The sequence below is a fragment of the Artemia franciscana genome, chromosome 12 (assembly GCF_032884065.1).
Source record: "Artemia franciscana chromosome 12, ASM3288406v1, whole genome shotgun sequence".
NCBI classification, from domain to species: domain Eukaryota; kingdom Metazoa; phylum Arthropoda; class Branchiopoda; order Anostraca; family Artemiidae; genus Artemia; species Artemia franciscana.
In genome coordinates, this window is record NC_088874.1 from 13,854,695 (window position 1) to 13,872,798 (window position 18,104).

Consider the following 18,104-nt stretch of genomic DNA (forward strand, 5'->3'; position numbering starts at 1 on the left):
TGAAGAAAAACATTACCAGAACAGTTTAGATTGTATCACAGGCTGGGCTGAAAATTAAAAAAGAAAATTTCGATGGTCAGATAAGAGTAACATTAGAGACATAGCTATAAACAATTAATGGTGTTCATAATCCTATTACGAATAGATCAAGCAAGTCTCTAGGGATAGTTTTCAAACTGGCAGTCCAGACTACAAAGAAAATAATGGAAAAAGGGGCCAAGACCCCCTAAAATGTATCAAAACCATGACACAAAGGACTAGTTGCCCTCCAATCTTTTTGTCACTTAAAAGGGCACTAGAACTTATTCCGTTCTAATAAGCCCTCTTCCACTCTTCTAGGACACGTATTTGCGATCTTTCTTTTGGCAAAAACACAACATTCCGAATTTTTGTAGATAGGAGCTTGAATACTCCACAGTAGGACTTCTCTACTATGCTGAATCTGGCGGTGTGATTTCCATTAAGGTCACTTGACTTTTTGAGGGTGTTTCCCCCCTTTTCGAAAATAAGACAAATCTGAATTTGATAGGTAGCATTAAACTTACAAGAATTTTATACATATTGAAAATCCAATCCTTTGATGAATTAATTGTTATCAAAATCCCTTCTCTGTTGCAGTTTTGGTTACTACTGGGCCGAGTTACTTTACATTCGTTACTACGAACTGTTTGACTATAAAAAAATACTGATTTCCCGTCTTGTTCCAAATTAATCGTCCCACCGCTAATTAAAACTATGAATTTTCTATCTCTTGGTCTACTTTCCTTTCAAAAGAAAAAGGCAACATTTCAAGAGTCCATAGAAATCATTTACCGCTCAAAAGCTTAGAGGGAACGTGGAAACGCTTTCGGGAACAATCATTCTTAGAATTCTATGTTTCTAATGGAAAACTAACATAAACGACAGACTAATTTTCGAGAATTTCACCGTATACCTGCATAAAATGTTAAGTAAAGGAGGTCTGTTTTTAATAAATTCTTGAATATCAGAAGTCTGAGACAAAATAAAGATCTTTCTTATCGTAAAAGATCGTTTATAAGGTAAGGAATACAGTACTGTCAGAAGGCATGACATCGCCTTGTCTAAGAAGAAAGATCGAAAGAAGAGATGAATAAAATAGTGTGTAGATTCTGTCAACGAAAATGGTATAGCCTTCTACTTTACAACGACCTGATCGTACTGATCAAACAGGTCATGGTAATGAGCTGTGAGCAAGGAGTAACTCGGGCCAATAGTAACCGAAAGTTAAAAATACTGAATTTCGATAACAATTGGTACATCAAAAGAATTGGCTTTGTATTCTAATTTTAAATCGGTAAAATTCATTACGTTTAAAAGTTTAATATTACCCATCAAAAGCTACAACCGTGACAGGATTTAACGTGAGAGGCTTTTCAAAAAAGGAGGGACACACCCCCCGCAATGTCAAGTGATCTTGACGAAAATTACACCATTAGATTCAGCACCCTATCTACAAAATGTAGAGTTTTGCCTTTTGCTTCTTTTTTTCTACAAGAAAGATCATGGATGCGTGTTTATTCATTTTTTCGAAAGCATGATCGTATCAAAGAAATGGTCCTAAAAGATCGGTAGGGGACTCATTCAAACGAAAAATTAAAAGTTCTAGTGCCCTCTTTGAGTGACCGAAAAAGATCGTTCGGAAGGAAAGGGTAGTATTTCTGCCATTTTGTAGCACCAACTACGATTTGGCCCCAAAGGGGATCAAGTTTACTATCAGCAGAAAATGCCAAGATAATCCATCGATTTGAAAATATCAAAAACATATATTGAGCTTCCCAGTTGCAGAGGAATCAATGCCATATGATGGCGGCTTCATTCCTGAAAAGTTCCGTAATCTATACAAGATAAATGGTTAATTTGGATATTTATTTCAATCCTTGATATAATTAAGTTGATTCATTTTATTTTTATCAAATTATACTTAGTGATGAATTCCGCATCATCTATGATAAATGAGGGGCGGTTGGCCAATGTGTAGGCGGAGGCGGCAGATGCCGAAAAGAGCGCATTTTAATGTACAAATTGTCTAACCTTACTATTCAGACAAACGTCGACAAAATCAAAGAGACAGAAAAAAAGTCACGAGATGAAGAAAACAAAGGGGATGATGAACTACGGAAAAGACAAACTAAAACGACACGGATGTTTCGCCTGTATAAAACAAGGCGTCTTCAACACTAAAAGTAGATGTAAAAAAAAAAAAAAAAAAATCTAAATTGTACCCATTGTGTCAAGCGCCTATCGTTATAAATAGCTGTGACATCATTAAATTGTACGTAATGCTCAGGATGGGTGAAAATGTTGTCTCCCAAAGCTGAAACGAAAGTTACGAAAGTTTCAGGAGGTTTGCTAAATTTTAGAGCCTTATGTATTGAGTTACGATACTCAATAAATCGTTCAACAAACTGTTGGTGGGTTCGGCCAATATAAAACTCCATAAAAACAAGAAAAACTATAGATCATTCCCAGACCTACGATAACTCCTTCTATAAGAAGTTCCCTGCTCTAAAACAAACCAAATATATATATATATATATATATATATATATATATATATATATATATATATATATATATATATATATATATATATATATATATATATATATATATATATGTGCAAATATCTTTCTTTACTTAGGCAGCGCTATTGTTTTGCCTATGATAAATACCCGCCATTTATTATCTTACATCAGACAGGTCGGGCAAAGTCTGAAACCAAAACAATAAAACGAAAAAGGACATTGAATAGCCCTTGGAAATCCACTAAATAACCGTAAGCTAACTTTAATTCAGTAAATTGTTTTTTGTTGATATTTTTTTTGTCGTGAATAAAAACAATTAATCCTAAGTGAGAATTTTAAGAGTGGTCTAAATTATACCTTGTCGCAACCTCCCCCGAAAAAATATTTTTATTTGTTTTTTAGCAGTAGATTTCAGCAAACATCCAAAAGCAATAAATACCAAAGCAATAAATCTGCAGTTATTCATTTCTGATACCAATGCCATTCGACTATAAAAAAAAATAAGGAACACTTTCTGAGACAATTGGTTTACTCAGCTTTAAGAATTTCTGCATTTTACTGTAAGTACAAACCTCGGAGTTATTTTTGTACTGCCTTTTAGCTCAACGCCACGGTCGTTGATATGAATGGTTATTTTATTTTATTTTTTTGTCAAAGGCGCCTGTTGAAAGTCTTTTTTTCTAGTTTAGATGTATTGGTAGACAAAAAGAAACAAAACATAAAAAAAACTTACCCTTCTGAACTCTTGTATATTGCAAATAAAATAAGGCTGGTCAGCTCGCTGTGACTCTATGTACACGGAATCTGAAAAGAAATATATCATAACATAGATTATGAAACTAGAATCATACATACACACATATTTAATAAATCCAGGAATTAGATCCAAGAGCAAAAACAGTCAAAATTTCATTAAGTTCCTTTGCACATTTTGAACAACTATACTTTAAGAAACAATATCAAAAAGTTCGTGGTAACGAACTGTAAGTAAGGAGCGACCCGGCTCAATAGTAACCGAAACTCTAAAAAACAGAATTATGATATCGATACATACATCAAAAGAATTGAATTTTTGTGCTGATTTCTAATATACAAGTTTCATCAAGTTTAGTTTTACAAATGTTGCCTTTTTTTCGAAAAAAGGGGAAAAACCTGAAAGTCATAGAATTTTAATGAAAAGCACACCCTCAGATTCAGCGTATCAGAGAACCGTAGTGAAGGGGTTTCAAGCTCCTGTCTACAAAAATGTGTATTTTTTGTCAAAATAAAAATCACGGATGCGTGTTTATTTGTTTGTTCTTTTTTGTTTTGTTTTTTTCCAGGGGTGATCGTATCGACCCAGTGGTCCTAGAATGTCGCGAGAGGGCTCATTCAAATGGAAATTAAAATTCTAGTGCCCTTTTTAAGTGACCAAAAAATTTAGGGCAACTAGGCCCCTCCCATACACATTTGTTTCCAAAAGTCATCCGATAAAAACTTCGAGTTATTCATTTTGTTCAGAATAGTCGAAAAATTTAATAACTATGTCTTTGAGGATGACTTAATCCCCCAGAGTTTCCGGGGGAAGGGCTACAAGTTATGACCTTTGCCTATTGTTTACATATAGTATTTGTTATTGAGAAGTGTGCAAACATTTTCAGGGGGATTTTTTTCTGGTGGGGTTCAAGGGGAGGGGGTAACGTGGGAGGAATTTTTCATGGGGGAAAGGAATTCTCTATGAAGGGGTGCCAGATTTCCCAGCATTATTTGAAAAAGGATCAGACATTAAATTAAAAAAAAACTGAAAGTAAGCAGCAACATTGAAACTTAAAACGAACAGAAATTATTATACATATGAAGGGCGCCCCATAGTCAATACCTCACTATTTAAGCTAAGTTTTTTAAGTACTTTCAAAAGAATTGTTTATACTAATTAAACGGCCTTTGTGATTGAATGGCCATTCTTAAAGAATTTGAACAAAATTCCGACTTTGGCGTAAAGAGCGAGGTATTGGCTAGGGGGCGAAACCCTTCATATGCGCAATAATTTCTGTTCTTTTGAAGTTTCAATGTCACTCCTTATTTTCAGTTGAAGAAACATTGTTTTTTTTTTATTACTTGGAAGACCCAACAAAAAGTCCAATTAATTAGCTAAATTCGCAAGTTTGAAGTGAAGTACGCTATTTGAATATGTTTCTTAAGACTTCGATTTGTTCTTCCATTAATTCATCATTAAGTTGATTGGATTTGCCCCTTTTACTTTTTTGTGAAAACAAAGGATGGGGTATACACCCGAGCTTCGGAAGCAAATTTAATTTGTCTTGCATCACGATATCTCAGCATTGGATTGTAAAAGAAAAAAATTGGAAAATTTAGCAATCGTACCTGCAGAAAAAGCGGACAGGGGGACTTACCCACAAGAGAAAAGGAACTTAAGGGGGTTTCCAGAGCTCTGATCCAAATTAGCCCCAGTCAGAGTTGAATTTTTAGCAGGAGCAGCTTTAATTTAAGCTTATAATAGGACAAGATAATACATCTTAATAGGTGACGGATCAACGAGGTACATCTACAAATAATATACATAAAATTAGATGAACTAGATTTTCAAAACTATCTGAAATCCGAAATTAAACTTCAAAGCACATAATGCAGGAAAAAGAGCAGAGATTTAAGCAATTGCAGCTTGAAGCATCGGGTTGTAATTCCCATTGTCTACACAGGTTCAGTTCTCGGATAGAGGTCGCAGGAAGGTTCCGACTTTATTTTACTTTTCAGGGAAAATCTTCTCAACAATTACAACAGACATACCCTCTGTAGCCCCTCCTCAGTGGCGGCATGATAATAATTGGTATTCGCCAGGCAAAATAAAAAGGAACCTTCCAATGCTTCCCCAAGCTTTAGTAAGCGATTAAGAAGGACTAACGGTAACAAACAGGATTATCCTTATGAAGAAGTCACATCCATCAATAGTTTGTGTTCAAGGCCGTATCCATGGTGAGGTTATACTGGTTTTAGCCCCCCCCCCGAATTTTTTCCGACCAGTAAAAAAAAATTAAAATGTATTTAAACAATTTTTTGATGCATTTTGTAAAGATGTTTTGGTAATCCCCCCTCCCTGAACAAAAATCCTAGATCCACTCTTACTCATGTTCACATAGAATACTTCTAAACATATTTTAGTCTGCGGCACTGACTTTTAGGATACGGAATTTGACATGCTTCAAGCATAGTTTATTGAATTTGATCAAGCATCGTTATTTCCCCTAGTAAACTAAACTTGCTAAATCATGAGAGTGCGTGCAAAACCGCACGGATAACTACTTAGACACAGAGCAAAGGACCGCCAATCCTCCAATCGATAGAACTTCCAAATTGATTCCTATTAACTCCATGAAAGAGACAAGAGAGATTAATATTGATGATAAGAGCAACCGCGGGGATAGGCTTATCAGGATAGAATATGTGGTAAATAAACATGCATGTCAGACACTGTCAAGAATCAAAACACATTACAGACATTTTTCAGGATCTTGAGTGAAACAGTCCCTAGACTATTAATCTGAATGAAATTGCTAATTATAAAAGGTAAAAATGTTTTTCGAACAAATTCAGTGAGTCCATATACTAAACATTTCTTTGACACAGTGTTAAGTCAATATTGGATGAAAGTGTAGGTTACACATAACATTCACGAAAAATAACGAAAAAACTTCAAAGTCTCTTCTTCAGGAACGTACACACAATTTTGTCGACAGGGAGGGGAAGGGGAATAATAAAACAACAGTTTATATTTGATAATTCAAATAAAGTGCCCGAAATTTTGGAATTTCGAGGCACCCAAGGCCCTCCTGGGCAAGCCCGTGCCTTTTTTGTTATAGATTCATGTCGTTTTCCTATGATAATAGAAATATTTTTTATATATAATCATAAACGATACGAGATGAACAATATAAAGGCAATATCATGAAGCTAAAAAACGCGAGAGCATTTTAAACGGCCTTATTTGGGTAGATCAAAAAGCACATATGTCGAGTCGTTAATCAGCAGACCAAGACAAGCCCCCTTTTAACTTGCTGATGCGGGCTGTCTCTCCCTTTCATAATCAGCCAAAAATCACCAAGGGTTTACTACCCCCACCACAAACGAAAAAGCGCTAGACATTATTTGCCAATACGTATCGTAAACGACTAACTCGCAATCCCTTTCGTAATTGGACTTGCACTGAACAATTTTACGTTCAAGATTTAAAGAGCAAACACCATCAGTAAAATTACACGGGCCCCGTTTTCGATATGCCATATGTATTGACTTTTGTCGAAGAAAGCGCAACTGCTAGATCAATATGCCTACGTTGTCAGTAAGCTAAAGAGCTGGCTTTGCACGCTCATTCATCCGCGAAAATACCACCCATTCAACGAAATATTCAAATTAATAAATAATTTCTTAGACCACACAGCTTTTCCATTTAATAAAACAAATCTCATATCTTAATAATGCCCAATATGGCAAATATTTCCCTGATTTTTGTATTTATTTTTTTGTGGCTAAACAAATTAACGGACAGTAATTAAATGAACGAAATCGAAATAAAACTAAATGATTTCATACTCACCGCATCTGAGATGCCACTCGCCTGCCTATACGGATTTTGACATTTTCAGATTTATTTATTTACTTCGTAATCCTTAATACAGAAGCCACTCAAGCTTTTTTTTCATACTTACAAACTATATGCACTAAATATTTTAAACTCTAGCCCATATCTAAGAGGAATTCAATTTGAACATCCAAAAGGGAAGTCAGAATCACCTTAGTTCTCAGAAAAGCAAGTTGGAAATACCTCTGGTTTTCATTGCAGAGAAAGGAACTAACTGGAAATTCGCCTGATTAGAATTCTGGCAAAAGGATCCCCTTAGAGATTTTGAGAAATGAGTTTCAGAGTAAGGTCGGATTTGTTTATTGTACCCCTTTTCAGATGACATGTTTTTTGCTTTTTTCTTTCTCTCTTTCAAATCCTAGCTTTAAGGAACTGAAATCTGAACAATAATATTAAATAACAGATTTAAGGAACTCAAAAGCACAGACTATAATGTAGATTGTTTAAAGAATTGTAGACTAAATGACTGACTTATTAAAGAACCCAAACAGATATAGACGATTGGATTACCAAGATCCTTAGAAATATAATTTCTAGTGATTTTACATATTACACTGAAGCTATGAAGAAAATGCTTTGGTGAAAAGAAGCCAGGTTTTCCCAGTATTGTTTTGGAAAGTTAAGCATTTGTTTATTTTGCTATAAATATGATAGATACGTAGATTAAAGTCTTAAGTGCACAGGTAGATCTTAGCTAAGTAGTAAGAGTGAATAGCAAATTATACTTGTCACATTTTATTCCTCTTAGAATGCCATAAAAACATAACAGGTTAATGCTTGGCACCATTTCCCGAAAAATAGCCTCGGAGTCGAGTGCCAATGGTAATCTTCTATGCGTTTAGATTGCAAAAAGAGCCGCGGAACGCATCACCGTCTGCGCTTTTGTTAGCAAAAAGACCGCTTTACGGGCTTTATGTCCTTTATCTCCACCTGCTTTGCTCGTTACGGTCAGCAGCTTGGAAATTCGGCCCTCGCACTAGTGTTTACTTTTGGCATCTCCTTCCACTTGCCACTCTCGGCAGCTCGGGTCTTCAGCTGTCGTGTACCCTGATCACGCCATTACGTCGAGTTTTCTATTTTTCTTTCATTATTATTATTTAATTTGAATGCTATATGTTCATTCTCGAGGCACCGAAATCATTTGAAAAAAAAAAAAAAAATCAAGTTCCTAGCTTGATTGGTTGATAGTATTTTTCAGTGTATACATTCACAGAGCCACACACACTTGAGTTTGTATGCATAGAGTTATGAGTAAAATCGAAATAAGAGCAATATAAAGAGAAATGGCTAGCATTATATGAGGACTAAGAGAAACGCCAAAATTCCAGACGAACAATTGAAGTTTTAAGATGACTTACATATTTTTATAGAGAGCATTTTTCTAACATACCCCGAGTTTTCGGAGTCCAGAAGCAATCGTTCTTGCTTATTTTAAAGTATCTTCACAAATTTTTACACGGGTCTTCAGCTAGAGACGTAGTGATAGGTGAGGGACTTCCACGCCCTTGTCCCGAATTCAAGTGATTTATTTTTTGAGATTTTACAAATATTCGTTTAGATTTCTCGTAGAATTGGCCTGTTGATGTTTTTGTCAGATTTCTGCACCTTTTAAGATTTTTCCCTTTTAAGTATTTTCCTATCTCCAAATTCTACGTACGTACCTGGTCTACAAGCAATGTTTTGGACAAGGGTTCACCGACTTTCAGAAATTACATAAACCAGGTGAATGGTACCAAGCCTGGAAGAACTGTGATAAGCGTTGCAGGGACTGTACCACGGGTGGCGGAACTGTTACCTGCGTGGCAAAACAGTTCCACTAATTATAACGATGATCGAAAAAGAGACAAACGCTTGAGATGACAGACTATGCCCCTCCAATTAAGTGTATATAAAGAATATAACCATTTATTTCGGAAGGGGGAGCACTCAAGGATTTCTTCAAAGGGTAGAAGGTTGATATCCCAGCAAAGGTACACAGATTCAAAATTTCAACTTTTATTTTTGGATAAATTGGCAATCTTGAACTTTAAAAAAAAATCAACCAGTCCTAAAATGGCCATCATCCAACTCGTTTGAATATAAATATATTTCAAGGAAAATTGAAATGAAGACGCTAATGCAAGTCAACTGAAATCACTAAAATGAAAAGCACAAAACCCACGAAAAACAGTTGTTGGCAATTGACCATCTTATTTCACGGATGGAATGATATTTGCAAGTAATTTACCATGAATAAAGTAGGCACTGACTGTTCTTATCTTTTAATGGGTTGAGGCGCAGCTATTATCTTTCATGCAATTTGGCCCTTGGACCATATTTTATTTCGAGTTGAGCAGGACCGCTTTGAGGAACATAAATAAATAAACAATAAGAAGTAAATCGTTAAACTCTATTTCCTTGTTGAGCAATACTGCCGGAATTCGTTTTAAACTCATTTGCGGCGTATTTGCTTTATTCAGCACAAACATCATTTTCATTGAGATGGCTTTGCCCTTTTTTTTATGGCACTTGTTTTTGTTATGGAAAGGGATTCAATAAAAAAAAAACAGTACAAACAAAGTAGTCACATCATCACGACCATTATAATTGGCGATATCTGGCGCATTTTCTCAGAAATGAGTGAAAAAGTGAGAAACATTCTTCTAGTGGACTTTTACGCCTAATATACTTCACGACAGGAAAGGAGAACTGGTCACGGTTGGGATAAACAAATGCTTCATTAAATCCAACTGAACGATCATATTACATTAATATAGCATTTTACATGCAGCATACAGTATTAGATACAAAAATGAAGCTACATCATTCAGTCAAACACAGTAATATGTCCAATAATATGATGCGATCAACTCCATATTGAAATGATTTTTAAACGTCCTCCATATTCAAACATACAACTAAAAAAAAAAGAGAGTGAAGAACTGAATGCGTGACAATGTAGTCAAAGTCAAATATGCCTTTCTTTGACTCTTTTATTACATTTTATTAGATTAAGTCATTCACTTTAGACAGTGAATCACCCACTTGACCTTTTTTTCGCTTACGCAAAAATAATACGAGCCCACTTAATTGACTTCAAGCCTAGTTTAACCTATTTCTAATATTTTTCTGGCAAACTTCCTTCTCCAATTACAAGCCTACCACGGAGAAGAGATTTTCAGGGGTGACTCAATTTATTGAGTTTTAACCGATTATTTAACATGCTAAAAGCAGATTATCAAAAGAGCGTTTTACATTTTATCAGATTGAGTTATTCACTTTAGACAATGAATCACCCATTTGGCCTTTTTTCGTATGCATTAAAATAATACAAGCTCATTTAAATGACTTCAACTCAATACATTTAAGGAAATCCCCAATATTAACAGAAGTCGAAATAGGAACTAGTCATTACCATGCCAATAAGTTTGACTGAAGAATAAACGTTTTTTTGAGAAGCCAATTTGACTACTTAGACCTTAAAATCTGAGCTGTAACAAGATGCATTCAAACACATTCCCTACATTCAAACACAGAAAAAAACTGAACATTTATCCATCAGATTATTGATACAAATCATCTTCAAATCAAAGATACCTTAACAGAAAAGCAAAGGGGTTGCAGCCCCGCACCTACCAGAAGGCGAAAAATTTTCAAAATTTTACATTTTCTAACTTTCGGGGGAAATTACCCATTCCTGACAAAACGGCACTAGAGTCCTGTCCCCCGTGTAATTTTAGCCAGTCTCTACGAAAGAAGGTCTACGAACGCCATTGCATTCAGGCAACAGTGTTTTCCCCTTTTGGAACTTTACTCCGGAGCTGTTTTTACACGGTCAATCAATTTGATCTATGAGCCATCCTTATAAAGCTCTCCAAAGTACGTTTTAGTTCCACTTTCAAAATATTAGACAAACGAATGAAAAAAACTTTTATCCAAATATCAATGTCGCAAAAAAAAACTCTTAATCGTTAAAAAAAGGCTAAGAACCAGGAAAGTGAGAATGCGTCAACGGAAAAGGGATTAGAGACAAGGTGTGTTTCGTATCTAAACCACAATTGATTTTTTACTGAAGCGATAAGGCTCTTTATATAGGCCGTCAAGTTGTAAAATCGAAGGAAATAAAAACAATTCATCAGGGCTCATTCTCACTAGTCTTCGGCTTTCAAGTATTTAATCAATTTGACAAATGGTGAGAAAAGATTATATGGCTTGAAGGAAATAATTTGTTTTACATATTTTTCTTATATTAACGATCATATATATATATATATATATATATATATATATATATATATATATATATATATATATATATTTGTGTGTGTGTGTGTCCCAAAAATGGTAAATGTCGACTTTCACCAGTGAATGTCAACAAACACCAAATACGTCATTGAAAGATCAAAAATTTTATTATATTCTTGTGCATTCGGACCTTAACAGTGTATGTCGACAATGACAGATATGCTCTGGTGAGCGTCTTAAAGAGAGGAAAAAACTCCAAACCTTAAAATCCAATCCTACGAATGACCAAAAGAGGGGAAAAAACAACCCAATTCTGAAAACCCAATCCTTATCTCTAATTAGATAACCAAAATGTTATAGTGGTTGTTGTCGGAATAGAACTCTGGCATCTATAAAATTGCAAATGAAAATGATACCCTCAAGCAGCTTTACACAAGTAATCATTTTGTAATTTGTAAAGAAAAGTTACTTTCTATGGATGAGATTTGATTTTTAAGAAATTTTGTGCCGGCATACGCCTTATAGTTTTTATGTACTCAAATCCATTACAAGCGAAGTTCTTAAAAAAAAAAAAAAAAAAAAAAAAAAATCTGACAAAGTTTTTAATTTGGTGGCATTCTTTTTTTCTGTGATTTTCAATTTTTATTGCTTTTTCTAGAAAAGTTTCCCGTTTTCCTATATTCAAACTTAATAAATTGTCATTTTTCTCATAGAGTAGCACATTTTGAACCTATACAATGTTTTTTCTTGTGTTTCATTTAATATTGCACCCATCATCCGATATTAGAGAGATTACCTAAATGGTTCACCCAAATTCAGATAATAGCTTCAATAGTCACTTTGCAATTTGGCTCGGGGGTGGGCCAAACTTTACAAATAAAAGCAAATATATAGTAGGCGAGCCTGGTCACCAACGGGTATAACTGATGGCTTGAGTAGCCTATATATCAGAAAGCTCTTCTAAAGTTGTCAACCTGAAAACTTGAGCATACTGACAACAAGGATTTAAATATAGTTGAAATGTCAGAAAGCTGTATTTTCGCTCTCTACTAACCGATTTCCAGAACCAACAAATATCACATTCTATTATAAACATGGACTGAATGAAAAACTGTTCCAACGGATGTTGCGGAATAGTGAAAATTGTATCTAAGTTACGAACTTTTCATTCGAATCCAAGAATCTATATTTTCAATGAAAAAACGGGTTTTCACGGACGTATACGCATTTCAGAGAAATTTCAATTTCCAGAGAAATGGCTTATGGATTGTTTTGGGTACCCAATCGTATGTCGAACAGTAAGCTTTACGAAAAATGTGGTTCAATCCCGCTTTCTGGGGCTATAATGCGAGAAAGGATGAGATCGCTAGGACACATTCTGCGGATGAACGATGTCAGATTGCCAAAAATTGTCTTTGTCGGCCAATAGTCTAGGGCCAAACAAAAGGCAGGTAGTCCCGGAATTGGGTGGGAGTGGGATGGAGATGTAGGGAGGGATTTAAGGAAAACGGAAACTTCTTAGGATGATGATAAAAGGGAGAATTTGAATAGATTGGGATAGAGGAGAAGCGTGCGTAGCTGTGTTGGCCTTGGGTGGATTCGTGCTGCGGTGTGTTAGTAGTAGCAATAGCAGGATTTTAAGTAGAATGGGGGTCTAGTAGAACAAACTACTGGAAACACGGTTGGTCAAGGAAATGATGTTTTTCGTGAGACAGCTGCGTCAACTAGGGGAGGGGCATATCCTAAGGTTTGTTTGCCCCCTTGCCTTGATTTTGAAAAAAAAACTTTTGAAGAGCATTTTCAATGAAAAAAAAAATAAAAACGATGATTGTCCCCTCCCCTATTTTGAAAATACATTTTGCCTCCTCCTCCCCTAAAACTTCGTAAGCTGACGTCACTGTCTTGAAATAAACAAATTATTTCGAGCAAAATCTTGGTCAAGAGACTTTTCTTCGCAGGTGTTACAACCTTGCTCTAAACTGCGAGTTCTGTTTGCTTTTCTCTCTTTTGTAAAATCTTTCTTTCAAGCGGCAAATAGAATTACAAGAGAGCCTCAACTTGGGAATCATTTATGTTTAAAAACAAGTTCTTTTCAGTCCAAGTTAGAGTTACTGCACCAACCAAATTACATTAATAATGCTCGGCGACAATCCCGTAGCTTAATAGAGGGTTCCAATTACCAAACTGTTTCCAATTACTGGAGAACGAGCATGCTCTCTCTCACTCTCTCCACCAGGCCGTTTTCCAGATGTCAAGTTCCTTAATGGATATCGGATTAAGAATGGATAAAAGAAACGTTTGGAGGTGTCTGCCACAGTCTGAATATTTTAACTATGCGTACCAATAAACAAAGGATGGGACTTCTTTTAGATGGGACCAGATGACTCTTCCTAAGGACATTTTAAAATCGGATATTTTAAAATGCTATCTTAAAAATGCCAAAATGTCATCAAGAGCCAGCTCTTGGCTCTTCTGACCTCACCACAAGTGCCATTTGAGCGCTTAGCTCTTGTTTTTTAGGGGAACTAACATTTAAAGGTGGGGAGTTCTTCGATTCCTCAGCAAGATGGAATCCCCAACGGATGAATATTTTAAGATAGAGGATACTGGATTGTGATACTGGTCTAACTTACAAGGACCAGTCTTGCTTTGCAAAATGTAGTTAGCAATGTCGGTAACCCTAAGCCAATCGAAATACAACAGGAAGCAAAGGCGTAGTCAAACATACAACAACCGAACCTGAAGCTTCAGTATGATTCCAATGACCTTAAGATATATATATATATATATATATATATATATATTATATAATATATATATATATATATATATATATATAATATATATATATATTATATATATATATATATAATTATATATATATATATATATATATATATATATATATATATATATATATATATATATATATATATATATCAAAACTAGTAAGGAGCGACCCGGCTCAATAGTAACGAAAACTCTAAAAAATTGAATTTTGATATCAATAGCTACATCATCAGATTCAGCGTATCAGAGAACCCTACTGTAGAAGTTTCAAGCTCCTACCTACAAAAATGTGGAATTTTGTATTTTTTGCCAGAAGACAAATCAAGGATGCGTGTTTATTTGTTTTTCCCTGGGTCATCGTATCGACCAAGTGGTCCTAGAATGACGCAAGAGGGCTCATTCTAACGGGAATGAAAAGTTCTAGTGCCCTTTTTTGAGTGACCAAAAAAATGTGGAGGGCATCTAGGCCCCCTCCCACACTCATTTTTTTCCCCAAGTCAACGGATCAAAATTATGAGATAGCCATTTTGTTCAGCATAGTCGAAAACCATAATAACTATGTCTTTGGGGATGACTTACTCCCCCTCCAATCCCTGGGGGAGGGGCTGCAAGTTACAAACTTTGACCAGTGTTTACATATAGTATTGGTTATTGGGAAGTGTACAGACGTTTTCAGGGGGATTTTATTTTGTTTCGGGGTGGGGCTGAGGCGAGGGGGCTATGTTGAGGATCTTTCCTTGGAGGAATCTGTCATGGAGGAAGAAAAATTCAATAAAAAGGGGGCAGGATTTTCTAGCATTACTCGAAGAAAACAATGAAAAATAAACATGAAAACGTTTTTTTTTTTCAAATGAAAGGAAGGAGTAGCATTGAAACTTAAAACGAACAGAGATTATTACGCATATGAGGGGTTCTAAAAACACTTTAGCACAAATAGCGAGGTATTTAGGAGGAGATAAATACCTCGGTCTTTATGCTAAAGTATTTTTAGTAATTTCAACTATTTATTCTACGGCCTTTCTGATTCAGGGGGTCATTCTTAAAGAATTGGGACAAAACTTACGATTTAGTGTAAAGAGCGAGGTATTAACGAGGGTACAAGCCCCCTCGTATACATAATAAAAATATATGATTATGAAAGTTTGTTACGTAAGTTAATTCTTAAGTTACGTATATTTTTTACTAATAAACGTTCGTTAAAAATTAAAAGTTCTAGTTGCCTTTTTAAGTAACAAAAAAATTGGAGGGCAACTAGGACTCCTTCCCCAGCCCCTTATTTTTCAAAATCGTCTGATCAAAAATAAAAGAAAGCCATTTAGCCAAAAAAAGAATTAATATACAAATTTCATTTTAATAATTTATGTGCGGAGAGCCAAAACCAAACATGCATTAATTCAAAAACGTTCACAAATTAAATTAAAAAAAACGAATTTTTTTAGCTGAAAGTAAGGAGCGACATTAAAACTTAAAACGAACAGAAATTACTCCGTATATGAAATGGGTCGTCCCAACCGCAATCCCTCGCTCTTTACGCTAAAGTTTGACTCTTTGCCACAATTCTACCTTTTAAAACAATTAAAAGCTTTAGCGTAAAGACCGAGGGATTGCGGAGGGGACAATCCATTTCATATACGGAGTAATTTCTGTTCGTTTTAAGTTTTAATGTCGCTCCTTACTTTCAGCTAAAAAATTAGTTTTTTTATTTAATATATATATATATATATATATATATATATATATATATATATATATATATATATATATATCTTCTTTTTTTTATGCTAGAAGGCAAGCAAAGACTTGTCATGAGACAGATTGCACATGCCTAGATTTCATCAAAAGCTGAAAATTTTTTATTTTGCAATGTCTATCCTATTTTGTCTCGAGGTTGGGGGAAACTTTAAAATAAGACTTCTTTTGAGTGAGATCTTTCTGCTTGAGGAAGGCTGCAAAACATGTTTTCTCCGTTTCTACAAAAATGTTCCGAGCAGCCACCAGCTTCCTGCAACCAGGTATACATGTCGCAGCGCCGCTTGTGCTGTACAGTTCCAAAACACTTGACACAGTTCCGTCAAACTTGGCACATCTACGTTATTTCAAAAAGTCAGCAACCTATCGGCGTGCAAGCTTCTGTTCTTCTTTTCATGCCAGTCTCCCGACACTCTTTGGCTGTTACAATTATAAACTATGATGCTGGGCCTAGGGCTATTGTCATTTGCGTTTACACAGTGGCAATCGCCTTTTCGTTTTCTTTCGTACTGTAGATATATAATAAACGTAACTTTTCAGGCAACAGTCCAAGAATACAAATTGGATAACTGCCAACTAATATTTACATCACTTATCAAATTGAGCAGTCAGTCACTCTTTTGGTTTAATGGGCTGTTAATCCTGATCATTAAGACAGATTGCTGACGACATGTTATCATCATTTAAAGGACTCTCACCAAACAGAATCGTAAAAGCTGGCAGTCGGTATTTCATCTATTTATATGAAAGGTTGTCGTCTGAGAAGCAGCTGGTTAAAACCAGCCCGGTTTACCTGTAAAACCAAAATCAACGGATGCAGGCTTGATTAGGTACCCGCAAACCTAAGAATGTGATAGTATGGTAATTGAAAATAGATTCAAGTAAAACCTATGGAAAAATAGCATCGGTGGATGGACAAAGAGTCAGCCACTTACCTACAAACCATGTTCAAGCAATTCCGGAGCAGCCGTAGTAAAGCCAATAAATATGTTGAATAACAAATCCTTAGTTTTCGAACCCCAATAGTTTTTTTTTGCTCAGACACTGGTGGTCATAGATCAATTATTGGCAATAATATGGCTAGCATATGCGACCTTCCGAAAATGTGTCCGGGAGGATGATTGGATTAATCCTATGGTTTCTTAGAGAAACAGTGCCGTTATTTAGCGGCTGTAAAATGGCGCTGACAAAAATATGCGACCTTCCGAAAATGTGTCCGGGAGGATGATTGGATTAATCTTACGGTTTCTTAGAAAAACAGTGCCGTTATTTAGCGGCTGTAATATGGCGCTGACAAAAATGTAGTCAAAACAAACCATCAGACTAGCTCTTGTACAGAACGTCAAGTGCCGCATCAAATAGCGGTGCTGTCAGTAGCGGTGTTGCGGTGACTATTTTGTTTAAAATGCTGAGTGGATACATGACTTAGACGGGAGACAATGACGAAAGAATACTTGATTTAGTCTAAAATCATGAAGCTTTATACAATATCAAATCGAAAGGGCATAGACAAGCACAGTTGAAGCAGAACTTGTCGAAGAATATTGGGATAAAACTTTCAAAATCAAGTGCATATAGTACTAAAATTAAAACTATATTATCGAAAAAAACACGTTAAAAACAAAATTACGTGAAATTTCAATTAGCCTCATTATATTACATTAAAATCCAGTTAACCTTTTAATAAAATCATATCAATTAAATGTACTCGAGTGAGTACTGAGTAACAATGATTACATACGGTCGCACAACTTTCAAGGAAAACAACATTTTGCTACCCTAAAGACGGCCGATATTAATAGCCATCATAAGACGCTCATTAGACAACATCGTTGCTTTTCTAGGATACCATAGCTTCAGACTGTTTTATGTAAAACGAAACACCTATCTAAGTTCCTTTCTTTAAATATAAGATGTTTTCAGAGTAAACAGAGGATAGTTTTTCTTGCCGATAAATGTTCATATTTTTTCAATAGGAAAGAATTAATAAGATTTCTACAAATTAGCAACGGATTATCAACCAGACTACGGCTTAAAAACTTTCAACAACAACAAAAATTGGAAACCTTTCAATACAGCTTAAATGCAATTATGCTAAAACAGTGGTTTCATATCGAGCACAGTATATTCCACCAATCAAAAAAAAAGTCCACCGGATC

At 35.3% G+C, this 18,104-nt stretch overlaps 1 protein-coding gene across 1 annotated transcript in view; it reads right to left on the reverse strand.

Annotated features, from left to right (window-relative positions):
• LOC136033717 (arginine-glutamic acid dipeptide repeats protein-like) overlaps positions 1 to 18,104 on the reverse strand; it is a 185,175-nt gene that overhangs the window by 70,188 nt on the left and 96,883 nt on the right. The window contains exon 3 of the mRNA XM_065714601.1: positions 3,280 to 3,350. Coding sequence (XP_065570673.1) covers positions 3,280 to 3,350 — 71 coding nt within the window. The remainder of the gene's footprint in view (positions 1 to 3,279; positions 3,351 to 18,104) is intronic.